Source organism: Oikopleura dioica, chromosome PAR (genome assembly GCF_907165135.1).
Source record: "Oikopleura dioica chromosome PAR, OKI2018_I68_1.0, whole genome shotgun sequence".
Classification (NCBI taxonomy): domain Eukaryota; kingdom Metazoa; phylum Chordata; class Appendicularia; order Copelata; family Oikopleuridae; genus Oikopleura; species Oikopleura dioica.
Window position 1 is genome coordinate 14,929,117 of NC_137293.1, and position 26,936 is coordinate 14,956,052.

Consider the following 26,936-nt stretch of genomic DNA (forward strand, 5'->3'; position numbering starts at 1 on the left):
TTTCCCAGAATGGCCAAGGGTAAGAAAGGAAAGAAGAACCAACAAGACGAAGATGCCGAGTGGGATCGTCTTGAAAAAGAAGCCGCGGCGAAAAAAGCCGCTGCGGCTAGTTCCACTGGTGGTGGCGACGCTGAGCCGCAAATGAGCAAATCACAGATGAAGAAACTAAAACGAGAGGCGAAGAAAGGCAACAAACAGCAAGGTTTTGCCCAGCTTGAAGTCGAAGACGAAGAGCCAGAAATCGAGGAAAGCGAGGAAGATATTCCAGCGCCCCTTCCAGCCAAAGGAAAGAAAAACAAGAAGAACAAGAAAAAGGGCGGCTTCGCTGCTTTGGACCTTTCAGATGAAGAAGAGGAGGAAGAAGAAGAAGAGATCGTCTCGCCTCCTCCACAAAAGAAAGGCGGAAAGAAAAATAAAGGAAAGGGGGCTAAAGGAGGTTTCGCTGCTCTGGAAATGTCAGAGGAATCAGAGGAGGAAGTCTCCGAGGCTGAATCAGAGGAAGAAGTTAAGCCGCAAAAGGACAAAAAAGGTAAAAAGGGCAAAAATCGCGAGCCCTCGCCTGAACCCGAATTGAAATCGAAAAAGAAGGGTAAAAAGGGAAAACGATCGCCGACACCTGAACCGGAACCTGAACCGGAGCCAGTTGTGGAAAGCAAATCCTCAAAGAAAAAGGATAAGAAATCGAAGAAAAAGTCAAAGTGGGAGGAACTCGCCGAGCCCGAACCGGAACCAGAGGCTGAGCCGGAACCTGAGCCAGAGCCCGAAAAGAAATCTTCGAAAAAAGACAAAAAGAAAGACAAGAAATCGAAAAAATCAGCTTTTGAACAGTTGGCGGATGAAATGGACGAGGAAGAAGTTGAAGATGTTGTTGAGGAAATGGAGGATTTGAGCATTTCAAAGAAAAAGAAGCGTGGAGGTAAGAAAAATGCAGATAACGATTCCCGGGACATTGCCGGGGACGCCGAAGATCACGATGGTCTTATCTATTTTGATGCCGAGGAGGAGAAACTGCGCAAAAAGGAAGCTGAGGCCGAAAAACGTCGAGCCGAGGCGGAGGTTATTACTGCTCTTGCTTGACTGTAATGATGCTGTTTTTAGGAAGCGATGAAAACGATGACCAGGAAGGAAAAGAAAAAATTCTTGGCTAAAATGGCATTGGAAGATGAGCTGCGGAAAATCGAGGAGAATACGGCTAACATGGGATCTTTTGCGGTCTCGCAGCAAGAATCTGCCGGAAAAGAAGTTGAGGGAGATGATATCAAGATTGATAATTTCTCTATTTCCGGTAATAAGCTTGACAGGGAATATTATTTGATAATTTGAATGGACAATTTTTACCACGAATAGGGAAAAAGATATTTCTGTTGCGTTTTCTTCTGATTCATTTTGAGTTTTTCTTTTTTCGGCGTTAGAATGTAACAAGTCATACATTTTGTATCATTTTGAAAATGGTCAAAAGCGGGTTTATGATTTTAAAGATTTTTACGCGTGAACCTTTCCCTAAATACCTCGAAATCGAACCAAGATAAGACGGTAAACCGCAGAGCGCACAGTAGGGGACCAATATTCTCGCCATGAAGTTCGATCCTTTTATCGAACCCAAAGCATAAAATTTCATCTGGATTCCATATTTGCTTGGTTGCGGTGTTGTAAAGTTAAATTTTAGCTGGTGGCCGAGAACTGTTCAAAGACGCAAAGTTGAAAATTACGGCCGGACGGCGATACGGTCTCGTTGGCCCCAACGGCCGCGGTAAGACCACCCTTCTTCGGCACATTGGCAACCGAGCTCTCAGGATCCCAAAGCATATTGACACACTCTATTGCGAACAAGAGGTCAAGGCTGATGAGACGCCAGCCATTGAAGCGGTCCTCTCTTCTGATGTCAAAAGGTAAGACTCACTACTCGACAAATAAACCAACAAAAAACAACACTAGAACGGAACTGATCGCCGAGCAAAAGCGAATTCAAGCCCGATTGGAACGAGGCGACACATCCGTTTTGGAAAGATTGCAAGAAATCGATGAGGAACTTATCGCCATTGGAGCAGAGTCGGCTGAAGGTCGCGCCAGGCGAATCTTATCCGGTCTTGGTTTTACTAAGAAAATGCAGGTAACTTTCTTTGCCTTCTTTTATCCAGGCATAAAGGTCAAAGAGTCCCAGTAAACCTTGTTTGACCCCTCTTTTGAAAGCCTGCTTATGAGAATAATATCAAAAGACACATTGTATGACGTTCAATTTATCAATCTTTTTGTAAATATTTAATACAGGTTGCGAGGGTCAAACTCTTTTTCCTAGCCAAAGGAAAGATCAACTGTATCTCTTATAAACTGGTCAGCTAAACGAACTCATGCAAATTAAACAAGCTAAGGTGGGTTTTGAATTTAATCGGGCAATCTTGGTCCTGCTCTCTCCCTGATATTGAAAACATAAACCAAACATATCATACATGTATGGATAGAGCCTTTAAAGATCTAGCAACTCTGCATTGGAATTCCAAAAATATCAAATATAATCAGTTTTATCGGAGTTTTTCCTTCAAAACTGGGTTGCATTTTTTGAAAATTGAACAGTGCGAGACATGAATTCAGATTAGATTTCAACATTTTAAACGCCTGAAAACCGGTAATTTTTGGCTGATTTGTTATTCAAATGCAGAGTTTATCAACCTGTAGGAGATCGAAAAGGATCTGATTGTCAATTTTGGTGAAAACCGGCAATTCAGATAAAAATCCGGGAGTAAAAACCGGGAATTTCTATAGATTTCGGAAATTCCAATGCAGAGTTTGTAGAGCTCAAAAAGCTCTTTCCAACCATGTGTCATATGGTTTATTAGAAATTTCGGAGCTACAGCCAAAGAAAGATTGCCCGATTAAATTCAAAACCCACCTAAGAGAAAATCATTTTGATCGTACATAAAACAACCAGACTTTGACTTTTCAAACACAAGAAAAGAGCCATTGACGACAATTTGAATTTAACAAGACTAAAGTACAATTGTAGCCACTAGACATGAACTTTGAATTATTTGCTGAACACTAGACATTTGTGAGACGCAACCAATTTACATTTCTTACAGGCCCGGGCGACCAAAGATTTCTCTGGCGGTTGGCGAATGCGAGTTTCCCTCGCACGTGCTCTTTTCATCGAGCCAACGTTGTTGCTGCTCGATGAACCTACAAACCATCTCGATTTGAACGCCGTCATTTGGCTGGACAACTATCTTTGTGGATGGAAAAAGACGCTGTTGGTCGTTTCTCACGACGCCGGCTTTTTGGACAATATCTGTACCGATATCATGCACCTGGAGAACAAGAAGCTCGTCTATTACAAGGGCAACTACAGTCAGTTCCAGTGTATGCACGAGCAGCATATGAAGGAAATGCAGAAAGCATATGAAAAGCAGCAGAAGAATATTAAAGCTAGCAAGGTTAGTTTCTCATGAAAAAAAGCACTCATGTGACCCGGGAACAATAAGATGTCAATTTTTAATGTTGAAATTGTGAAGGTGCTTAAATCGACATTAATAATTCAAAAACAATAAAATGAGGGGTATTTTTTAAGTTAAAATTCACTTTCAAAATTCTCCTTTACGATTTTTATCCTATTTGCCTCCAATGCCAAAAAGATTGCTTGAAAGCGGGCGACTGGGGCACGTGAAGGCACGTTGAAGGACACTGACCTTAAGAATGTTACTTAGGCAAAAGGCCAAAGCAAAGCCAAAGCTGAGACGAAGGCCCGCGAAGCTCTTACGAAAAAGCAAGCAAAGAATCGGGCAAAGCTCGCTGGTAATATGGAATCGTCTCAAGGACAGGGCAAGCTAAATTTTTTTCATTAAAAAAATCCTCTATTTGAAAATTTCTAATCAATAAAATTGAATTTTCTCAGTGATCGAAAAAAGTTCAAGGTCTGACCTTTGCCTTCATCCGTACTCGTCTAAAAAGCTAGCCCACGGTCAGACACACAGACAGAACTCATCGAAAGACCGAAAGAATACTCCGTCAAGTTCCGCTTTCCAGAAGTTCAAAATCTCAATCCGCCGATTCTTGGTCTCTACGACGCGTATTTTGGGTATCCAGGGCAGAAACCACTTTTCAAAAATGTCAACTTTGGTATCGACATGGGATCAAGGATATCAATCGTGGGTCCAAATGGTGTTGGCAAGTCTACATTCCTCAAACTGCTCATAGGAGAGGAGCAACCGACGGATGGTGAGTTACGATTGTTTTTATGTTTTTGTATGGTTGGAGAATCTTTTAATCTTGACAAAAAGTCAACCAGTATTTGAAATGGCGGGAAGTTAGGCTACTGTTCTAAATGCTAGAATCAAGGAAAAAAGGTTAAAAAGATATGTTGACCGATAAAAGGAGTTAGCGGAATAATATTTGAAATTTACGTTTGTCATTACGAATAAGTTTCAACTAGCAGTAAAATGGACGGTATTTTGTTTGACTAGACAGTGGCCGTCGTTCAGACCAATTTAAGTTTTTAAGCCATACCTTGAATTCATTTCTTCCCCGAAAAATTTGATCGCATTTCAAGGTGGTTTTTCACTAAACCACAAACCACCAAAGTTCTACGAATCCCAAGTACTGCCTGTTTAAATATTTTTTACTGTTTGTAAAAGAAAAACTATCTTATTTTCAATAGAAAATTGCCGCGTGTTTTTCTAATTCCAAAAGCGGGCATTTAATGCTTGCTTCTTTTCTAAGCTTATTTCGGACTGAAATTGAATTTTTATGACCCTTAACAATTTTGGATTTCACGGTAGATTTCACGATCATTGAGTTTATTTTTAGGCGAAATGAAGAAATCACATCGTGTTCGAATCGGGTACTACTCGCAGCACTCGGCGGAACAGCTCGATCTTAATAAATCGCCCGCCGAGTATCTGGTCTCAAAGGTAAGCTAATCAGAAAGTAGAGGACCTGGAGAGTACAAGAGCTGATGTTTAAATTGTTAAAATATAAGTTAAAAGCTTTGTTTATAATTTAAATGAATGCATGAATACGCCGTTGTATTCTAACGTCAAACCACTCACGTAATGCCTAAAGAATGAGTAGCAGGGTAATTGAGAATTTCAATTATAAATTGACTTCGCGGAGAAACAAAAGCTTCTTACTTGACTTTTACGCGAAGTGAATCAATATCCTAAAAGGATCGAGAAAAGATGAAGGGCTATCTACTCGCTCATCTTTCAACGATCACTTTAATGAAAGAAATAGCATGCCTAGGGGAAATCACTAATAATTGAGCTTTTTTTTAGGCTTAGTAGGGTAGGCATATAATACAGTTTTAGAAAGCCCAGAAGCTGGGGATCATTTTGACTATTGATACTGGGGGGTGATCTCGTACCCTGAGGGCATTTAGCTACCTCCAAAGTCCCAAAATCTGGCCAACTTCGGAAATTTGAATTTTTGAGTGCCTGGAGTGGCCTTTCAGAGCCAGCGCTTATGCTAGAATTGTAGCCCAGGCTCTGACGGTCATTTTGAGATATAGAAAAGTACTGAGACCCCGGGGTTCCTGAGGAGCTAGAGGCCCTTGAAGTTGGGGAACTCGACAAAAAATTAGTACTTTTTCACAAAAAGTACACCATTTGTGTCAAAAATGCCTCCCAAAGACTTTTTATAGATGTTTCTTCATGAAAAAATGTTCAAGAAATCATTTGGGGTCATCTGAGGTCACTCTAGGTCAGAAATTATCAAAAATTTAGAAAACTGTCATGAGTGACCCGATCTGACCTCAGATGACCCCAAATGATTTCTTGAACATTTTTTCATGAAGAAACATATATATAAAGTCTTTGGGAGGCATTTTTGACACAAATGGTGTACTTTTTGTGAAAAAGTACTAATTTTTTGTCGAGTTCCCCAACTTCAAGGGCCTCTAGCTCCTCAGGAACCCCGGGGTCTCAGTACTTTTCTATATCTCAAAATGACCGTCAGAGCCTGGGCTACAATTCTAGCATAAGCGCTGGCTCTGAAAGGCCACTCCAGGCACTCAAAAATTCAAATTTCCGAAGTTGGCCAGATTTTGGGACTTTGGAGGTAGCTAAATGCCCTCAGGGTACAAGATAACCCCCTGGTATCAATAGTCAAAATGATCCCCAGCTTCTGGGCTTTCTAAAAGTGTATCATATGCCTACCCTACTAAGCCCAAAAAAAAGCTCAATTATTAGTGATTTCCCCTAAGCATGCCGCGCTTCCGACAGGCTGTAAGGCTATGGTATTCTGCATATCTTGGTCAAGTCGGTCGTGCCAAGTCGTTAGTCTATCATTTTCCTTTCAGACATGTCATACGAAAGGACTGAATTGAAAAGAATGGGGTTGCATTTTTTCACAATTTCTGGATTTAATTGGTAAATTGTTTTCTAACCAATTTACGTTCTTTGAAACATTCTTTCTTTAAATTCTTCGGTCGAAGATTTTAAATAGCACTTTCCTAAAGTTCATATACGAGCCGACTAACCCCGTCCATGATCGACCATGATGATCGATCAACACTTGACGTTCGTGAAGAACTTTTCAAGTTTGTTGGCTTCGCTAGAATATGTGCGTCGTCATCTGCTCAAGTGAGGGTCACTTAGTGACTTGTACGATTTTAAACAAAGATTGATGAAGCAGTGCCTAATCTGAATTTGTTCTTTTGATCGGGGGTCGCAATTCTAACCGGAGCAATTTCAATCGAGTCATGTAGGCAAGGGTAGAAATGTTCTTAAAATTGAATTAATGAAAGCGCTGAAGTTAAAATTGTAGAAAAATTCCGCAAAGCTGTTTTGGCCAAAAACATATTTATGAGTCTAACTCTGAATCAGAAAATCCCTGATCATGAAAATGAAGCGAAAAGAAGCCCCGGACTTTTTATCATTATTTTCTTTTTTCTTAGACTCCTGAAAAGTCTTAAAGAGAAACAAATGAAGTGTTTAATTTTTATGTCAAGGATAAAAAATCCGCTCTTGTTTATGGATTTGGCGAGCACTGGTATTTTAACAACCCGATTTTGACCGACTTGTCTGACATTCTCAGAAGGTCTGTTTTCGACGTTAAAAACATGGTTCAGCTGAATTGCTTGCATAAGTGTTTTCTTGTCGCGGGCTCGTCCAGTATTGCACGTGGCGTTGCTTTGAGCTGAGGTCGATCAATATTGGTTTTATATATTCTGAACATGATCCGCTTTTGGCTTTGCGCCGAGGGCGCCTTGAAAGCCAGCCTCAGCGCCCGCGCACACAAAGAGAACTCCGCCGAGAACTCAGTCGCCAAACCAGACTGTACGTGAGCAACTACGGCACCACGGCCATTATTATAGAATTTCTGCTAGCAGCTACAGTATCTATTCGCTGTCATTGCCACTGTATAAACATTAGATCAGACGCGTCTTTTTGCTTCCATAAAAACAGCTCAAAACTAGGATTTTACCGTATATTCTATTTTAAAAATTAAAATCTTTTGATCAACAATTATTTTCAGTTTTCCGCTGATGACGATCTCAAAATTACAACTCAACAAGCTCGAAAACACCTCGGATCCGTGGGATTAGAAAGTCATGCGCATACTATTCCAAACAGAGATTTATCAGGTAATTATGTGTTACGAAAGACTACTTTACTCTTGTTTAAATCTTTATAAGATTTAAAAGGTAAAATAAGATATAGATTCTTCTAAAACTCATACATAAAAGATAATAAAAAACTTGAGTCTGAAGACTTGGCGCTTTTCCAAAATCGAACTAATTGGAATTGACGATGGAGTTTAAAAAAGCTTAAAAGATGAGATGCGGCTTAATTCTGAGAATGATAATTTAGGTGGCCAGAAATCACGAGTTGCGCTCGCTGAGCTCATTATCATGGCGCCGGACATCATTATCCTCGACGAACCGACTAACAACTTGGACTTGGAGTCGATCGACGCGCTCGGAGAAGCTATTAACGAATATGAGGTAACTTAAATTAGACACGAGTCACGGGAAGAGCTAATTACGGGGTAAACCTTACTCTGAATGACAGCTCGTTCAGAAAATAGCTCTCTCAGAGGGCTAAAGGTCAGCCAAGGTAGATATTTCGATTGGAGTTAATGGGAGACAAGATGTTCAAATTATCCCTGGGTGAAACCGGCCCACATTCATTCTCATTCGAATTTTACCGGATTATGGAAGTAGTAATATCTACCCTACCCAGCCAAAATCTACACATTTGGGTAGGGTAGATCCCGACCCCAGATGTAGGAAGCAGGTTTATACAGTATTGACCGACTTTTCGGGAAGTGCTTCAACTACTAGGATTACTAGCTAGGTATCTGTTCTTGCACCACAAATAATTCAACATGTCGCTGTGAGAGTTTTTTTGGCCCCGATCTTTTTAGTCCCATCAAATGAGTGCCAAGTTATCTGATGAATTTTTAACGCTTCGCAATAAAATATGCAGCTCGCTTTCTTTCTGATACAGTATCCTTGAACTGGGTTCTACGTAGAAATTAATAATTTATCGGATAAGAGCAAGACTTGCTTTCAACCCTGATAACAACACTTGACCCGCTCTGACTCCCGATGCTGCTGAATAATGCAGCCTTGTTTCCATCATTGATCCCTTTTCTTTCCAATATTATATTTTGATACTCACAATAATCCACGTATCTGGGCCAGCTTTCTGAAGATTTAGACAGTGGACAGATTCAAGAGGAAGACACAATAATGAGCCTATTTCGCAAAAAAACCAAATGGGCTTGCCCAAGGGCGGGCTTAATCTTGAGTCTGCTTTTGTTTTTGAAGCATCGAGCCAACACCACCAAAAATGCTCCACACCAGACTGCGAATGCTGGTACTACACCGGACCTATGAATGATGGGCACTTGTTTCTCTTGATGTAGTCTTATGATTCGATCAATCATTTTCGTGACTAAAGCATGACGTTGACAGAACTTGGACACTTTTTATAATTTCAATCCTTGGCATTTTCTACAGATGTGCTCTTAATCGCCCTTCATAGATCATGTTTTTACATATGTAAAGCATCTTTTCCGTGATGAAAGAATATAAAGTCTTTTATTCTGCTGTAAAGAATGATATAAACAAAGGCTTTCGAGTTTGGGTAGTCTATATTTTAGTAAATGAATGTTTGATTTAAAAATTGTTTATAAGAATAATGTTTTTGCTTAAAACTTGTCCTTCTTTCCCTCGCATCGTGCCTTCGTTATTTTCTGCAATAACATTTTCGTAATAATTCTTCAAAAATGCCATGTAATTTCGAAAAAGCAAGACGCTCAAAAGCAAAATGAAAAGTTGACTCAAGTTTAGTGATCACGAGGTGCCACTCCTTGGACATAAGCGTCCAGGTTTACCGACGGATTCGGTTCCCCTAGCCCGTTGCCAATATGTTCAGTAAATTTGAGGGTTAAGGTTTTGTTAATACCCGTGGTTTTGAATTTACAGAATAGAAGGTGTCGTACTCGAAGTTGGCCCCATTGTTGTTACAGACTGTAACTTACAGTACCGATGATCGTTTGGGCAAATGCCATTGTATTTTTACTGGAGTCTTAGTCAATGACCGACGATTAAAACGATGAGGTCGATGTTTATTTATTTAAGCATGGTCATCAAAACGAGGGACACTGACTCTGTTTGTGACCGCAAAATGATTTAAAAACATCCAAAATAAAGGTCTCTCTTTTTCCTTCAATGTTTGATTAATCGAACTTCGCTTTCCTTGTAGCAAACTCGCCTAACATGCAGATAGCAAGCGATAGGCAGTAAATTTGCCGACGTTAGCTGAAAGTTATTGTCCCTCTATTTACCCGTAAGCTGACCTCTTACTACGAAGTGCATGTGGACGTTCTTACTTTAGTTGAATCGTGCATCCTTCTAACGTCAGCGGATGACTTTGAAAGCACGTGATCAATAAACCCAAGAGGCGACACCGGTTGGGTACGATCGAATGTGCAACCTTTCTGTTTCGACGCATATTTTCATAATTCGAAAATTATCATTCTTCTTCCTCTCCTCCGACATACCGTACGTTCTTTCCATTACGATACGTTCAGCAGAACTAATTCGAATACTGGAAATCCAAAGAGTCAGAATTCTGCTGATAATTCAATTAATTTTAAGTTATCTTTTCAAACAAAGTTTGAAATTATTCAATTTCACGTAGTCCTTCGAAACTTTACATGGTTAATCCAATTGGTTTCAATGATGAACTTTTATGTTCAATCGAGCTTGTTTTGACTGGCTTGGAATGAAGTCTCGATGAATTTGAAACTGTCTCCAATCTGCGTCCATCGACTAGGAGCCAGGAACGCTGGCGTCACTGCCATTTGTATTGGTGAATCGACAGAGAATCTTTCTACAGTTTTTGTCGGAGAAAGACTGACATTTTGATCACTGAAAAGCCGTCCCATGCCCCTTTCGATGTAAATTGCGCTTGACTCTGCTCATTGCGCGTTTTTCTCAAGGGTAACTACTGAACCCGAGGTCGGTGAGGTAGCTGGGTAGTGTGTGGTGGCTTCACTGCACTTCAATTCTCTGAGCGGAGTCATAGGCCGTCGCGGTGGCGCTCAGCGCGATGCCGCAGCGCCACCTCCGCGCTTGAACTTGGCGATGTCTTTTATGGCGCAGGGATGTTATGATCTTGCCTCGCCAATCGGGTTCTAATTTTCTTGGCACTGCCACAACGCACTCGCCACGCGCCCAGAGAGGACCAGAAGAGCCCCACAAAAATGAGGAAAAGGACCTATATTTTTAAGCCTTGTCTGCGAACCTCACCAAGAGCGGTGAGGTAGAGAGCTGTTAACCCCACATGGCCTCATGCAGCGGGCAAGTTCCATGAGGCCCATGTGCTCCTGAACCAGCACCGCAGGGAAAGAAGCTTCTCGAGCCTGCTGAGGCCGATGACGAGAGCTTACAATTGAGTTTTTGAGAGAAGAACGCTGAAAACACTGGGGTCACCTGTCAGAGATGCTCGCTCTATTTGAACGTGGCCGGGCAGCGTGCCAGATGAGGGCGTTGGCGAGTAGCCAGCAGAGGACCGCGCACAAGTAGAACAGTAAAGAGATAAAAGCCGGGGAATAGCCGTGATATTCAATGTTCTACCAGATTTACTGTAAGTTTTGCATTTTCCTCAAGAGATTTTTTTCTTCATTGAGCTTAATACGGCCGGAAACGATTTCCTTACGTTATTTTATGAAACGGAAATGGTCCGTTGTCGATTTTTAAATTTGCTTTGAATACCTTATTCCAACGGGACGGGTACAGCCGTTGTCAGGAGGCCAGGAATTAGTCAAGTCAGAACTAGTGCAGGCCAGCATCGTAATCCCTTGTTTTGTTTGGTTTGCGCAAATGCTTACGTTCCTAGTTAAGATCTTGTTTATCAAGGACTTAAATTTCTACACTTTGTTGTTGATAAGCACAATGGATTAGATGACTATCCTCGAACCTTTTATCCACATCATGTGGATGATGTTTTTATGAAAAATATCCTTATAACGAGGCTTAAAATGTAGCTGGAAAGGGAGCTTTGTTTATTTTGGGGAAACCCTTTCTGGATCCACCGTAGAGAATAGATGTTTATGATCATTTCTGTACTAATCGTTCTTTTTAGGGAGGTGTAGTGATTGTTTCTCACGACTCCAGACTCATCTGCGAAACGGAATGCCAACTTTGGGTTGTTGAAGAACAAACCATCAACGAAATCGACGGCGACTTCGACGACTACAGAGAAGAGATCCTCAAGGAACTTGGTGAAGAGATCAACGCCCTTGGTGCTACAGGAGATAACCGAGATGATTCCGATTCCTATTCAGACTGAGCCTTCATGCTGTCAAGCGCCGGTCATTTCAGGAGCTACCAAAGTTAAACTCTGTACAAATCGATAACCAGAGCAAAAGCTCCTACCTAGGCTAATTCTAATTAAACCTATTTATTCGTAAATATATACGTTTACGCCTCGAGATCCATCTGGTGATGGGTCTATTTTTTATTTATGAAAAAGTTCAGTTTCCCAATCTTTAAAAAGAGAATCTTCTTCATAACTTCTTTCTGTTGCTCAATCCCCCTAATATAGGTTATTTTTCTTTCTATGCCATGAATCAGCCACTCAACCATGAAATATTTATTACATAAAAATCATGCTAAGTATCCAAAATTAATCCTCGTTGATTTCAGATCGTTCTCATGAACTCAAATGGAGTTATAATGGAACCAGGCGTAATCGTTCTCGGTGTCACCTCACTAGATGGGAGTAAAAAGCACAGATTCAGAATTCGAGATGTAAGTCGCCCAGGTCACATGACCCCAAAGTAAATAATGTATGTCTAACTCTCTCTTTTCAGACGGATACTATGCGAAAACTGATCGAAACATATGCTAAAATGGAAAACGTCTCTCCCGATTCAATCCAACTAATCCACAAGGGCCAGCCTGTGAACGGCTCTGATGTGCCCAAAATGCTCGACCTGCAGTCGATGGAGATACTCGAAGTCTGTCGAGTTCCCGGAGTCGACACAACCCCACCGCCGCCACCAAAGTCAGCGAGCCCCGCGGCCAATCACATGAGTGTGGAAGAAAAGTCAGGTACTACTACAACTACTACCGTCGCGCATTGGTACGATGCCAGCGCCCTTGTATGTGGTCAAAACAATGCAGGCTTGTTCGACATGTTCGATTAGCCTGCCTTGGGTTGAAATTGTCACTAGCGAGAAAAACATAGAACGAGAAAAGCGAGAGCGCGAAATAAATTGATAAATAGATTTTTAAAAAGATGTCTTCAGGAAGCAGCGCCTCGCCAGAAGAAATCAACAAGCCAATTTTAAACGGGCTCCAGGACATTGAGTCGAAGCCGCTCCTTCAGAACCTCCAGTCAGAGTACATCAACCGAATCCTGTCAAACACGCTGGCGGCGAACCAGAACGGGGTTCAACCACCCGCCCGTGCATCCCCTAAACGGCCCGCTCCGCCACCAGATCCCCCAATGAAGAACTCTCATCTCAACCTCGAGATGTTCAACTATCCCTTCCCAGCCAACGTGTCTCCAAATCAAGTAAACCCACTCCTAACCTCAAACAACAACAACAGCCGGAAGATAAACGAACTCGAGCTCGAACTCACCCAGGCCAAAGTAAAACTTATCGAAATGATGCGCCATATGCAATTTCTCCAAGCTAAGCTAATTCTCACCGAAAATGAAAACAAAGAAAAGGAGCGCCTTCTCAAGCAAAAAGACAAGACAATGGACAACTTGCGGATGGAGCTGCAGCGGAGAGAGCAGATCTTCCGCGCATATGGCCTCGCCAGCGATTCCCACCGCTCCAAAGCTAATCACAACCCAAATACTAGCTCCGCCCTGGCCTCGGTCAATCCAAAGCCGATCGCCAACGCCAGAACAAGAACTTCCAGTACAAGCCAGCCGACGCCGAATTACATGTCTGTAATTCAAACGCTCGACAGCGCAGCCCGAAACTCACCCAAAAGCGCAGGCAGCGCGGGCAGCAATGTCTCCAGGTAATAATAATGACAGTTTAACGATGACATAGCTACAGTAGAAATGACCTTGGCGAAGGCGTCCTCCGCGGAGAGCCAGAACTAATGAATTATCGCAAAAGGACCGAAATTAGCCTAGTAAAACCAATAGCCGCAGACTCGAGATAATATGCATAAAGGCCAACTCCGCAATCCCTTTCCACTTGATACGGATTTACGTTTTCGCTAATCTCACTCGTGCTCAAAAATCAGGTAGTACTTGTACTGAAACAAGTTCACCCACGCGGCCGTAGTTGGAATCACAGTCTAGTTTATTTCTCATGCTGACATTTTCGTTTTAGGCAAAGCGACATCGTGCTGAATCGCACCGCCCCGGGTCCAAGTTGGAAATGAGCCTCACCGTCAAAAATGTCTTCTCATCCGCTCCTTATTTATTTCTTCAATATCGCTTGAACGCTTTCGCTTCACTCAAGTTGTGGATGAAAAACAAGGTGACTTACAAAACAGCTAGAATGATGACCCAGGATCAGCAAGCTCTCACATCACTTCTTGTGCTACCGTATTTATTAATTTTATCATCAACAAAAACAAAACAAAAGGGAAAACACTTGTGCTTCTTAAAAAATTCTTGACTTCTACAAAAACAAAAACAACTTTCAACTTCTATTCTATATCTACTGTTCTTTCGCGGCCTAAATTATTCTTCTTTTATATATTTTTCTTTCCACCGATACACCTCGTTTTTGAAGTTATCAAATGTATTGAATTGGGAAAAGTAAAGTTACTTCCTGAAACAGATAAATTGGTGAGGCATGCTTTCACTCATCTTGTACCCAAACATAATGACAATTTTACTACTGGTGACTACTGTATTTTCTAACTGCCTCGCGCTTGGATTTCAACCACCCTATTTTTCTGAAAATGGCCATTTAATTACAATTTTGTTCTCCTATAAATATTTTTTCCTCCTCTTCTTGGCTCCAATGCGTGGCGCACAATAAATCTTCTACCGTTTGGCTCCCTTTTTTGGCAGCCGGAAAAACTTTGAAACTGCTTGAAATTTTTCATTTTCTGGACCCCTCTTTTTGAATCTGAACTGCACTCTTCTCTGTTCCATAAATGAAGTTTCAATATATTTACAATACTTCTTTTTGTTCAAAAAATATTATTCAAAAACCTTGTTTGACTTCTTTCTTTTTGAAAATGGCAAATGCAAGCAATTGAAATCAAGGAAGAGTACCTCATTATAGCTCATCAGGCTCTATTTTCTCGCTCATATTTGACAGTAGTCATTCCAATAAAATTCAACCTCAATCAGCAGATATCATTTTGCAAGCTTTTCGCTCTAAGTATCCCTGGTGCCAAAAATGATCTTTCATAGCTCCTCAAAAAGACCTGAAATATTGAACCTCAGCTCCGAAAAAGTTTCCAACACAAAATCAATTTTATGATCTCAAAGTAAATTTTTCGTTCTCGCTCTCTTTTCGTACAGTTTTTTTTCTTCCTGCACTAAATACTCCTTGTTTTCAAAAAGATAAGACTGCCCTATTATTAGCAAAGTGCTATCAGGTACTCAGTACTGTATTTTTCTTAATCATTCTTACTATTTAATTGTGACCGCAGATTCTGAATTCATCCTTTGTCGATTGTTCAATTTTATGTAATAAAAGTATATATTTATGCAAAATCAGTCGGTTTTCTAGGCCAATTTCATACCTCATCATCATGATTAGGTATTATGATAAACTCTTGGGAAAGAGACATTACTGTCAAACGGAGGACAAGTCATTATTATGATTAAAAATAGCCTAAAAAAGACTATCATAATTATAGACGATAATTAGTCTCAAAACAAAGTCCACGTTTTCATATCAAAGTTATCTCCGGAGAAAAACCTGATTTAATGATCATTAGCATAAACTGACTTAGTGACAAAGTGTCTATCATTTCTCTTTCTGTTTTCAGGCTCAACAGGAGCTCACACTATTGCGAAATCAGCCTGTTCTTTTTCAGAATTAACATGGAAGAGTTACAAGAAAATATTCACCAGGCACGCGAATTCGCCTTGAAAAATAATTACGACTCAAGGCAGGTTGTAATTCTGAAAGATCGTGTCTGTTTTGGTCCTCAAAAACAGTCGTTTCTGTACTTGAGATAAAGAGCATAATCATGTTAAAAACCGCGGACAAGATGTAGGCTGTAAAACCATGAAACAACCTAAACTCAGCGTCATCTACTATCAAGGAGCGATAACAGCCATCCCCCGCTTAGCCCGGGATCCATCAACGACGCCCTCGGATCAAAACCTCTTGTGGCAAGTCAAGGTACCGTTAATCAGTCTGTGGCTATGTTTAGTGGCCGCAAATCTCCCTTCAAATTGGTATTGATAAATTGTCTATTTCCTTGCCTCAATTTCTTAACAATTACAACCGCGGGATGTGAAAATACTTCCTGTCTATTTATCAGTCTTTCCGGTCTAATTTTCATCCCTCCGTATATTACTGAGCGGATACTGCAAAAATAAATAGCAAAAATAGCATTTGACAATTTCTTATGTTCTATTTACAGATTTTCTCAGGATATGTGTAATGAAGAATTATCGGAAGTCAAGAAAATCCAGAAAACATTACAGTCAATGCGACAACCCTCTCGGCAAGAAGCAGATTACAGTCAACAAGTTACTTCTCAATCGTCTGCGGCAAGTCAGCCCAATAGGAACAAGGCTCTTCAATATTAGCCCGATTTAATTCCAAAAGTTTACAAACAAAAGCATTTGTGTCCACAAGCTGTTTATAAACTTGTGTATATCAATATTTCAAAACGCAATAATGAACATGGCGCGTGTTGAGCCACATTCAGGCAAAAACGGGATCCGGATGTTTGGGACCCTCCACCACCACGAGCAAAACCAACGAGTCGAGCTCCACCGCGTCGTAGCGTGGCGCCAAGTTCCCGATCCGCCGCGCCATCACATGCTTCTCGTGGCCCGAGCAGTAATCCCACTCGAAGAACAGGCGCTAGCCGACCGCAGGAATCAAACAGAAGCCAAGTTAGAGCGCAAGGAAGTAAACAGACGGATGAAAAGAAATTCGACCCAGTTGGATATGACAAAGAATTGGTTGAAGCTCTTGAGCGAGACATTGTGCAGCGAAATCCAAATGTCTCTTGGGATTCCGTTGCTGGGCTTGAAGAGCCAAAGAAGTTGCTCAAAGAAGCAGTCATTCTTCCTCTGATCATGCCAGACTTCTTCAAGGGCATCCGCAGACCGTGGAAAGGCGTCCTCATGCACGGCCCTCCTGGAACTGGAAAAACCCTTCTAGCAAAAGCAGTCGCGACTGAGTGCAATACAACCTTTTTCAACGTCTCCAGCTCGACCTTAGGATCAAAGTACCGCGGAGAGTCGGAAAAACTTGTTCGTCTTTTGTTCGATATGGCACGATTTTACGCTCCTTCTACGATATTTATTGACGAAATTGACTCGATAGGAAGCAAGCGAGGCGGAAGTGACGAGCATGAATCATCGAGGAGGGTGAAGAGCGAGTTGCTTGTGCAAATGGATGGTGTTGATGGAGCAGTTGGAGGAGATGATGCGACCAAGATGGTCATGGTTTTGGCCGCTACGAACTATCCTTGGGATATTGATGAGGTCACTAGAACTATTCTCACACACATTCAAACGTTGTTAGGCTCTGAGAAGACGTCTGGAGAAGCGAATTTATATTCCTCTGCCCTGCGCAATGGCAAGGTCACAGCTGCTAAAGATTAATCTCAAAGATGTCGCTATTGCCGAAGATGTCGATTTAGGTAAAAACAATTTCAAACGACGTTTTTTCTGAGCTTATTTTCAGAGGAGATCGCAAAAAAGATGGAGAACTATTCCGGCGCTGATATCACTAATGTATCACGTGATACAGCAATGATGTCGATGAGAAGGGCTATTGAAGGCTTGGCACCAGATGAAATCAGAAAGCTTTCCAAGGTAGACTTCATCGAAGATTGCTAAGTTTAACTTTGATTTCAGGAACAGCTCAATCTTCCGATATCCAAAAAAGACTTTCTTGATGCTATCAAAAAGGTAAAGTTCACATTCACTAGACACAAGTCTCACTGTATGTATCTGTAGGTCAACAGATCAGTGTCCGACGACGACTTGGAAAAGCACAAAAAGTGGAGCGACGAGTTCGGCTCCGTTTAGTCACCATCAACAGTATTTCACTACAGTTCACAATTCTAGTACGAAAATCACCTTCATCTGCAATCGCGTGTTCACATAGTTGCCTTTTAACTATCTTCATTCCGTTTTTATACTGCATAAAATTATACTTCACTATTTTCATACATCACAGAGAATTAAATAATAAAATTGATTTTTTTACTGGTTTTGTTTTAATCGTGCCTGTTTATGATGCGGTGGTCTTCTTGAGCAGCGAGTTGTGAAGGCTTTTTTTTATATTGTGGGAAGCTGATTGAGTTGAAAATACCATGTGAATCGATCAATTAATTGTGAATCACCGTCAAAATGAACTTTTGGTTGCAAAATCTACTGATGTCAGCGTTCCCATTGCAGGTGATAATCCATGTCCCGGATTCTAACCCTAGCAAGAGCGCCAAAACTTGCGCCGTCCGCAAGTTGAACTCGTAGACTCTGCTTTTCCTCATCACTTCTCTTTTCGAAAAAGTTGAAAAAAGTCGAGAGAAATGCCACTGGCGCAGTTTGTTGCTTTGAAGCTCGAAAGTCCCGAAGATTCTGCTTGCGAATTTCAAACAAAGATTCTTCACTACGATTCCGAGCGCACAGTGTATTTTGAGTTCAGTTGTGGCTGCGTTTTCAAAGTAGATAGAACGACTTCTATTTCTCTAAGATACTATACCTTCTATGGTGAATGCCCGGTGCCTTGCGAAATTTTCCTGGAGACGTACAATGCTGCATTGGAAAAATTCTTCAAGACGACGATTATACGAAAAGAAAAATCGCTTTGGAAAAGACAAGATTTCAAAAAGACAACCCACCGATTCTGTCCTGCTGATCCGGATTTTTATGTGAAAATGCACTCTATGATGACAAACTCCGAACAAGACATCATTAAAGCATTTCCTGTGCTTCCACTTTACTGGAATGAATTGACAGTTTTCTGGAGGAGCTTATGCCATCAAAAGAAGCTTGACTTTATCTGGACCGTCTGGTGCACGATTTTTCTTAATACTTCTACGATGCCGGTAGAAATGGCTACCATTCGAAAAAGTCGACGGCTCCCGAAAAAGGCAAAGGAAGCTCTCCAAATCGTCGAAAGCCTAGATGAGAACCCAACGCAGACTGATGAACTTGTGCCCCTCTTTGCGGATGTATCTGTCAATGAGAAGAAGAAGAAGCAAAAGAAGAAGAACCCAAACAAGGGCAAGGCTCCGAATGCCATCCGGAAGTCTCAGAAGCCAGCGCGGCTCTAACTTTACAAAAGTAAGCAAAGATTTCCAAATTATCATTAAAATGCTTTCAGGGTCTAAATCGCTGTAAATACTACCAGAATATCCAGTAACCTGCCTCTCCTTTCCTTGTTAATAAGAAAACATCTTTCACTCCTATCGACGCAAGAAGAAGGTCAAAAAGTCTTTTACCAACAGCTCTCTGCTAAGGCATCATTTTCCCGCCAAAAATCTCCGTTCTTCATATATTGAAACCTCTCTCTTTCAAACTTCATATTGATCCTCTTCATTCCATTTGTTATTCATCGCGAAGCATAAAACAATAAACTTGATCTTTCAATTTTCTTTGTTTCACAAGTAGCTGACATTTATGATTATGGTTTTTATGAGTTTTGGTATTGTTTTGTTGTCAATCAGAAATTATCAAGTTTAGACGGGAGCTTGAGATGTCAGATTTGCAGGTCACTTGTTTGGGAACCGCTTCCCAGCAACCAAGGTAGATCTTAGGGATTATATCCGTCGTTGAAGCAATATTCTAGCGTAAAGAGAGCGTTGAACAGCTGCGTTTACAGAAATAAAGGAATCTCCTATCTTGTCGATTGTGGTGAAGGTACTCAGTCTCAATTAACCGCGTCAGGGGTTCGTCCGAGTTCGATTAAAACAGTCCTGATCACGCACTTACACGGGGACCATTGTTTTGGCTTACCAGGCAGCGAAGAAAAAAACATTTGAAACTTTCAAATTCAAAGGTTAAATTCAATCCTGCCCTTTTCGGGCTACGCCCTTAATTTATGACTTTTTCTCAATCGAAAAGAGGGATGATGTGTCTGCTAGACGGCTCGCATCAACCAGACACAAAGCTTGTTTCCGAAGCTAGAGATACGAATTCGTTGATGGAAGCGGTAAAGAAAGTGAAATACGAATACCCAACGATAGAAGTTTACGGCCCAGTCGGTCTTCGGAGATATCTAAGAGTAGCTCTGCAGCTTTCCCGCTCTCGTCTCGCCTGTAAATATGTCGTGCATGAACTTGTTCCAACAAAAGCTCAAGTCGAGGGATCTCATCCTTCCTTTGAATCCTGGAATCCTCCAGCAAACGACGATTTCGAACGGTATTACAACGAGCTTCCTGGTAAGTAGTCAATAAATACTGGAAAGTAACTGCTCCTTGCCAGGGCGGCAAATCTACCCAGAAAACTTCCACGGGCAAAATATCTGGAAACTGTGCAAAGATGGAAATAACGTGACAGTCACGGCAGTTGAGCTTCTCCATCACGCGCCTTCCTTCGGATTTGTCTTCGAAGAATCATCGGTGAAAGGTCTTTTAGATAAAGACAGATTAGCTGAATTTGGACTGAGAAATTCTCCGCTTTGCGGAAAACTTGCGCGAGGAATGGAGGTCGAACATGATGGGAGGATTATTAAACCATGTGATGTGCAGCGGCCGGAAGTGAAAGGAAGAAAAGTAGCAATTTTGGGCGATTCTCGTGATAGGTAAAGAGAAGATCCTCTTTCTTGGAAGATTAAGTCTTCAGTAATTTAGCGAGTAACTACTGTCATGAAGCAGATTTGATCATGCACGAGGCGACGCTAGAAAATGACCTGGAAAGTACGGCTATTGAGCATGGTCATTCAACACCAAGGTATGAATTATTGTTCCCAGTCTACCAGTTCCGCCGTTTGCTAGTATAAGCACTTATAAAAGAAATCGTAACAAAAGGCCGCAAAATAAGATTTTCTTAGATTGGCTGTAGAATTTGCTAGAAAGTGCGGCGCGAGAAAGCTCGTTTTGAACCACTTTTCACAGCGCTACAGATCGGAGAAAGATGAAAAATACGATTTAGAGGAGAGCATTACTGACCGAATTTTATTGACACAAGGTGACTTTTCAATTTGTCGAATATCAGCTTATGAATTTTTATAGCGAAACAAAGCGCGCTGGAACTTGGCGAGAGTGAAGACTTTGTTGACATTGCGAGAGACTTGAAAGTGATTGACGTGCTACGCGCAAAGTAGCTTTTGACATTTTTAGTGACGATTTTTTTCTTTTAGAATTTGATCTGTGGAAGTTGAATTTTCGGAGCTCAAAAATGATCGGTGTCAGTTTTTCGTTTTTGACCTTGTTGGCGGTGTCAAAGGCGCAGGAAGAGATCACGAGCGCGACGATAGAAGCAAAGCCGATTGAGAAGTCGAGATGTGGAAGAGAGTACTTTTGCTTCAGGTTTGTTTTACGTTGAAAATGACAATTCTATCCCTTTTAGTTTTGATTGCGAGTTTGGCGAAGAAAATTGCCCTTATGTAGCTTGGAAAGAAACAGAAGAAAATGAAGACTTCGTGACAGTCAAGCTGTTCTACAACTCTCCAAGCCCCGCCTATGTTGCTATTGGATTCAGTAGAGATAAATCAATGGGCCAAGATGATATCTTTTTCTGTCAAAGAAATGAGCAGAATCAAGTTGCCATTGTTTCGTCGTTCTCGAGAGGAATGTCGAAACCGACGAATCTGGGAAGTACAAATGTTGAACCAGAAACAAGTAAGTATTCAGTCCTTTTTTGTGTTTTTTATCTCTTTCTATTAAGGGTTGACGAATATCGGACTTGGAAGTGATGGAAATACATTTTTCTGCGAATTTGATCGACCGAAGAGCCTCGTCAAGGACAATATTGTTTACGATCTTGCTGACGGGGACTGGTTCGTTCTTCTTGCCACTGGTGCTGTTGGTGGCAGTCAAGCATACCACGGTGGAGTAAACAGAGCAGCGTCTTCAATTTCATGGAAACTTTCGGATCCTCCACTGGATTTCTTCGGCGACGCGCTTGATATTTCTGCGATGAAGATTCATGCGATTTTGATGTTCGTCGCTTGGGGCATTCTAGTCCCGTCCGGGTATGAAAAAACAAGTTTGAGGAACTTCAGTTTTGAAATTTTAGCTTGTTTATCGGTCGTTTTTTCAAACGCGGTTATCCAAAGAAAATGGTAAAATCGAAGCCAATCTGGTTTCAATTTCATCGATTATTGATGGTCCTCTCTGGTGAGAAAAAAACAGCCGCGAGCTACAAGCACTAACTTTTTGATTCTAGTGATTTTGACGATCGTGGGAATCATCCTCATTTTTGTGAATCGACAGGGTTGGTCTGAAAGCGCCGCTGAAAATGGACATGCTTTTGCTGGAATCATCGTTTTTGCTTTTGGATTGATGAATCCGATTATTGCCATGTTCCGTCCTGATCCTGACTCAGGCAAGAAACGATAATCATTTTCAAGAGAAATACTGTTTCTTAGAAAACCGAAAGTACTTCAACGTCTGCCACCATTCCATCGGCTACCTCGCTCAAGTAGGCGCCGTTGTAGCAATTTTCCTCGGATTCGATCTAGCCGTCTACGACTTGGAATTCGTCTCCACTCAAATCTACGCAGCTTTCATCGTCATTTCTGCGATCATTTCAATCTTACTCGAGCTCTTCAAGGGAAGAGTGGAAAAGGCTTCCTTCGCTGGAATCAATGTGTATTCCATTTGTTCTGCTGTTTATTTTATGATTCTTTTGCCGTTTACTATCACTCTTCTTGTTCATATCGGAAGATTTGACGGATCTACTGATGAATAAAAAATACCTATCGCTTTAATTTATTTCCCATTCCAATTACCGAAGAAATCTTCTTTCTGGAAAGATTTTTTCTCTGCGAAAGACTATTTTCACAAAGATAGAGTGCATCAAGATCGTTGATTTCCGCGGTAATCATTTTTTCTAGTAAACTAATCCTAAATCAATACTTATCCCAGCCAATACTTCATTACGAGCTTGAATCCGACCATTTTTTCCGATAACAATCACTTCTATCTTCATCTTTAATGCATGAAACATCGGGTGCTTCTTTTGCATGCATTCTATCCTTTCTTTGCGAAACTGTACATAATTTCTTTTTACTGATCTTATCCTTCAACAATCTGATGCAATAAAAATATTTCTTATTTATCTTAAAAACAAAAATCTAAAGACTTATTAAGTCTTCAAGAAAGCCGGACTCGAATATTGTAAATTATAATGAATGGCGAGGCACACAGTCTTCAAAACTAATCCCTGTGAGGCGTTGGGTCAAATTTTCAGCGCGTTATCCTACATTGGTGATATAAGGTGAGAAAATTTTCAAACTGGGGCAGCTTTTGACATATTTTAGTACGGACATAGTCGTCGCGTACTTTTACTTTACAAATGACCACTTTTACTGGGGAATTATCACTCTGCTCCTCGTCTTGGTGCCTGGATGGATCGTAGCCTTCTTCTCGCTTTACTGGCTTGTAGAAGACCAGAGAAAACCCTCCCCAATGGTTATTTTTCTCCACATCATCTGCTGCGGTCCCCTGTGGCGCTACTGGCAAGCTTTCAATGCGCTTCGTTATCAAAGACCTACCTTTACGGGGACATTCTCTGAAGCACTTTCGGATGTTTCTATGTTGAGATTGATCGAGGGAATCTTAGAGTCTGCTCCTCAGGTATTTCTCTCTTCTTGCCGTTGACTTTAGCAATTATTTAGCTGATGCTTCAAATGTATATTATTATTTCGAAAACAGGTGATGATGAAGACAAGACCTTGGTGGCGGCTCTTGTCTCCGCAACATTTTCCATGGTCTCAATTTCCTGGGGAATGGCTTCTTACGCTCGTGCTCTCCGAAAAGCAGCTCCAGAAACAACCGGGCAAATGACCAAGAAGGGCGTTTTCTTCTATTTTCTTTGGGTAAGAAAAATGTCATCTACAACTTATAAAGAAAAATTTTCAGCGTTTCTTCGAATTTACCTCTCGAATTTTGACTCTTGTGCTCTTCGCTTACGCTTATAAGCTCTTCGTCTTGGTGCCGATTTTCACCCATTGGCTCTTTATGATCATTTGGCAAATTTATCTTGGTGCGAACTTTCATGACACTCAGAATTCCTGCGTTGAAGGTAACTCAAGAAATATTCCGCTTTCCTTATCATTTTTAGGCTTTTTTCAAATGGTGATGGCGTTTCTTCAAGTATTTCTTTTCTTCCATCTTTGCGAAGGCCCCAGTCGCGAAAATATGTGCAAGGTAAGACTAGAAGGGTTCTTAGAACGGAAGGCGTAATCGATTTCTAGTATTACATTCTCGTTTTACTCGAGAATGCAGTAATGCTATGTCTGTGGTATCCGAAAGCAGGCCAACTCAGCCAAACGCATGGCAAGAATTTCAACGAACTTCTGATCACGATAATCGTGGCTTCCTTCATTCTAGCGCTGCTATTTTGCGTCTTCTACTATGTCGTTTGGCATCCAAAGGCGAAGATCAAAAAGATGGCTTCAAAATCGAAGCTGAAAGAAAAGGGAAAACGGAGGAAAGAGGAGAGTGTTTCAATGATCGAAATAGGTAAAAACTGTCGACTTTAAATTCTTCCTAGAATCTTATTTTTAGATGGACGCAGTCGACAACTAACAAGTGAGACAGAATACCCGACTCTTCGTCGCAAGATGCAGACTAAATTCGGTCTCCAAACGCTCGAAAGAAATCCTCATTTACAAAACCCAATGAATCCTGTTCCACTAAAGAAGAGCAAGAAAACTGTGCCTAACCTATCCATCGTCCGTGAATCAGAGAATCGTTCTTCAATCGTCAGCAGCGCCGCTTCATCAAAATCGTCAACGAATTGGAATCGGCCGTCTAAACAATCGCTCAAATCGTACAACAGCAAATCGAAAACGAAATACAACACAATGACGCGTGATTAAAACACTTACAACATTCAAATTGAAATTTTTATATTCTTGCCAGCTTTTACCTGCACTTGTCTCATTACCTGCATTCATTCCTACACCTCTCTGCATTCTTTCTAGATCCATTGTGACTATTTCAACGCCTTTTTGACAAACAATGCCTTCCTCAGTTCCAAAAATACAAACACCTGTTACATAACGCATTTACACCGTTCATTTACCAACTAACATGGAGGCTAACTCAGATTTGGCCCCTGACTCTTCTGAGCCAGAGGAAAACGCCCAAATGACGGAGGACAATCATGAAGTCGAAGTCACGCCAGAGCAGACAGAGCAAATCGTGACGTTTTCTATGTCGACTGGAAATGAGGATTTAGACGAGTGTGCTAGGGTTCTAAGGGTACGAAGCTTTTCACAATGACGATCTTTTCATTTAATTTTAGGAAAATAACTGGGATTTGGACAGAGCCGTTAATTCTTCATTAGCAGGGACATCTAGCCCTTCTCAAACGAATAATCCACCTCAAAATGTTGCTAGAACGAGGTAAAATTTTCTTTGTTGATTTTCGAGTAACTTTGAAATTAGCTCCAATGATAGCAATATTCTCAACCTATCCGACGATGAGGAGTACCCCGAAATCAGAAGGCGGAGACCTCCGATGGCGGTGGCTGATGATGACAGTAATATTCCACCTCCACCTCCAATCGGTCCAGAACTTGAGCCGACCGTCACATCGATGGTAATCAACTAAAAGCCATTTCTTCCTTTAATATTTATCAGAGCTCGCAAACTGTCGCAAGAAGACCCTCTGGAACTGTTGTTTCCATGATCTTCTCTTTTATGAGCCTCGCAGTGAAATCGCCTTGGACCATCGTCAAAAATACATTCTCGTTAGTTACTTCTTGGTGGCGAAATCTTGGCCCGGAGTTGACACCTGCCCAGCAAGTGGACGATTTCGCTGTTAAATTTAACAAGAAATATGATGAAGTAATTACTTTCTTTGATTTCTTTATTTACTAGTTGCTTTAAAGATAACTTGGATGAAATGTCCATACAACGCCGCTGTTAACGCTGTGAGATCAAATCTGAGACCCGTTATCGTCTATCTCGCCAATGAATTAAAAACTGAAAAGAGTACGCAAATCATTTTTTGAAAAGATGTTTGATGAGTTTAGGTGATAATTTCGCGCAACTTCTGGTGACGTTGAATACCGAATTATCTGGTAGAATCGACTTCTGGGGCTGCGATATCATGAGTCCAGAAGCGGTCAGAACAGCTGACCAAGTTCGCGCGACAATTTTTCCATGCGTTCTGATTCTCGGGCTTCACAAGGATCAGCAGTCAATTATCTGGAGAACAGCTCTTGACAATATCGATGTCGAGGACTTGAAACTTCAAGTTGAAAGAGGTAAGGCGTAATCAACGAAATATCGTCTATCATTTCCTTCAGCCGAAGCCGAACTGGTAACCGCCAGGCATGAGGCTCAAGTCCGGCAAATGGACCGTTCTCTTCGTGAACAACAAGATGCTGAATTTGAGAGAACGATGGAAGCCGATCGGTAAGAATCTCTACTCGTCAGATCTCATCCTTACCATTTTTTGTAGAAAGCGACTTGAAGAAGCGCGACTGAAAAAGGAAGCCGAAGAGCGTAAAGCTCAAGAGGCGGAAGAAAAGAAAGAACTTGCGCAACGACGATTGACCGAAACTCGAGATCGGAAGATTTCTGCAAGAAACAATCTCGCGGCAGAGCCCGAAAACGGCATTCGTCTTCAATTCAAACTTCCAAACGGCTCTAAATTCATCAGAAAGTTCGTCGAGGATGCTCCGATTTCGGATATTTTCCGTAAGTTTGTTTAAAGAGAAACTAAATCACCTCTTTCTTTAGTTTATGTCGAATCGCTGGAAGATTCGCCCGGGCAGTGCTTTATTTCTACAGTCTTTCCAGTTCGAAAAATAACGCCTTCAGAAACTCGCTCTCTTGCTGAACTAGGAATTAAAAACAATGATCAACTCATGATTCAGGAAAGGGTCTTTAATTTTCATCGTAATGGTATTTTTCTTTGAATAAAAGCAATTGACAAAACCCCCGAAAAGGCAGTGGAACTGTTCTCCTCCTCCGATGACGATGAATCAGACGAAAGTGACTAGATTGACCTTCGAAAATTATTTTCCTCTCTTTTAGAATTTTCTTAATGCTTACTGTTCTCGTGTTTGATTTTTCTTCAAGCTACCTTATTTTGTCCAAACAAGCACTTTTTAATTTTCTGTAAACATAAAATATAAAGGATAGAAAAAACAAAAGTACAAGCAAAATGTTTTCGTCCAGA

At 41.2% G+C, this 26,936-nt stretch overlaps 7 protein-coding genes across 8 annotated transcripts; all 7 read left to right on the plus strand.

The window, feature by feature from the left end:
- The first annotated feature begins 2 nt into the window (after positions 1–2).
- LOC145704004 (ATP-binding cassette sub-family F member 1-like) lies at positions 3–12,121 on the plus strand. 2 transcript variants are annotated; one of them, XM_081781422.1, is made up of 11 exons: positions 3–1,056; positions 1,099–1,285; positions 1,667–1,889; positions 1,936–2,110; positions 3,078–3,428; positions 3,699–3,805; positions 3,956–4,209; positions 4,798–4,901; positions 7,465–7,573; positions 7,800–7,933; positions 11,586–12,121. In XM_081781422.1, exons 1-11 carry the CDS (start codon positions 10–12, stop codon positions 11,790–11,792), a joined length of 2,898 nt encoding a protein of 965 aa, XP_081637548.1. In that variant the 5' UTR covers positions 3–9; the 3' UTR covers positions 11,793–12,121. The 2 variants fall into 2 exon arrangements, with proteins under 2 accessions (XP_081637548.1, XP_081637547.1); XM_081781421.1 differs by having other exon boundaries at positions 3,699–3,801; positions 3,952–4,209.
- Positions 12,105–14,651, plus strand: LOC145704019 (uncharacterized). Its single transcript, XM_081781443.1, has 4 exons — positions 12,105–12,253; positions 12,316–12,556; positions 12,754–13,483; positions 13,804–14,651. The coding sequence occupies exons 1-4, from the start codon at positions 12,158–12,160 to the stop codon at positions 13,853–13,855; spliced, it is 1,119 nt and encodes a 372-aa protein (XP_081637569.1). The 5' UTR covers positions 12,105–12,157; the 3' UTR covers positions 13,856–14,651.
- An 819-nt stretch (positions 14,652–15,470) lies between these two features.
- LOC145704010 (katanin p60 ATPase-containing subunit A-like 1) lies at positions 15,471–17,837 on the plus strand. Its single transcript, XM_081781430.1, has 8 exons — positions 15,471–15,550; positions 15,690–15,786; positions 16,041–16,185; positions 16,330–17,108; positions 17,149–17,266; positions 17,311–17,441; positions 17,484–17,537; positions 17,586–17,837. Exons 1-8 carry the CDS (start codon positions 15,483–15,485, stop codon positions 17,655–17,657), a joined length of 1,464 nt encoding a protein of 487 aa, XP_081637556.1. The 5' UTR covers positions 15,471–15,482; the 3' UTR covers positions 17,658–17,837.
- Positions 17,838–19,315: 1,478 nt separating this feature from the next.
- On the plus strand, positions 19,316–20,907 carry LOC145704016 (zinc phosphodiesterase ELAC protein 1-like). The gene is made up of 7 exons (XM_081781437.1): positions 19,316–19,379; positions 19,423–19,592; positions 19,700–20,014; positions 20,058–20,376; positions 20,418–20,525; positions 20,626–20,762; positions 20,807–20,907. The coding sequence occupies exons 1-7, from the start codon at positions 19,330–19,332 to the stop codon at positions 20,896–20,898; spliced, it is 1,191 nt and encodes a 396-aa protein (XP_081637563.1). The 5' UTR covers positions 19,316–19,329; the 3' UTR covers positions 20,899–20,907.
- A 5-nt stretch (positions 20,908–20,912) lies between these two features.
- On the plus strand, positions 20,913–22,856 carry LOC145704015 (ferric reductase 1-like). Its single transcript, XM_081781434.1, has 6 exons — positions 20,913–21,103; positions 21,144–21,415; positions 21,462–21,768; positions 21,813–21,913; positions 21,963–22,121; positions 22,165–22,856. Exons 1-6 carry the CDS (start codon positions 20,973–20,975, stop codon positions 22,485–22,487), a joined length of 1,293 nt encoding a protein of 430 aa, XP_081637560.1. The 5' UTR covers positions 20,913–20,972; the 3' UTR covers positions 22,488–22,856.
- A 33-nt stretch (positions 22,857–22,889) lies between these two features.
- On the plus strand, positions 22,890–24,809 carry LOC145704011 (XK-related protein 6-like). The gene is made up of 7 exons (XM_081781431.1): positions 22,890–23,015; positions 23,059–23,374; positions 23,416–23,616; positions 23,660–23,822; positions 23,862–23,947; positions 23,995–24,262; positions 24,308–24,809. Exons 1-7 carry the CDS (start codon positions 22,930–22,932, stop codon positions 24,619–24,621), a joined length of 1,434 nt encoding a protein of 477 aa, XP_081637557.1. The 5' UTR covers positions 22,890–22,929; the 3' UTR covers positions 24,622–24,809.
- Positions 24,802–26,894, plus strand: LOC145704008 (FAS-associated factor 2-like). The gene is made up of 10 exons (XM_081781427.1): positions 24,802–25,006; positions 25,050–25,150; positions 25,193–25,346; positions 25,388–25,594; positions 25,639–25,741; positions 25,783–26,016; positions 26,059–26,167; positions 26,214–26,452; positions 26,495–26,629; positions 26,702–26,894. Exons 1-10 carry the CDS (start codon positions 24,836–24,838, stop codon positions 26,755–26,757), a joined length of 1,509 nt encoding a protein of 502 aa, XP_081637553.1. The 5' UTR covers positions 24,802–24,835; the 3' UTR covers positions 26,758–26,894.
- The last annotated feature ends 42 nt before the right edge of the window (positions 26,895–26,936 follow it).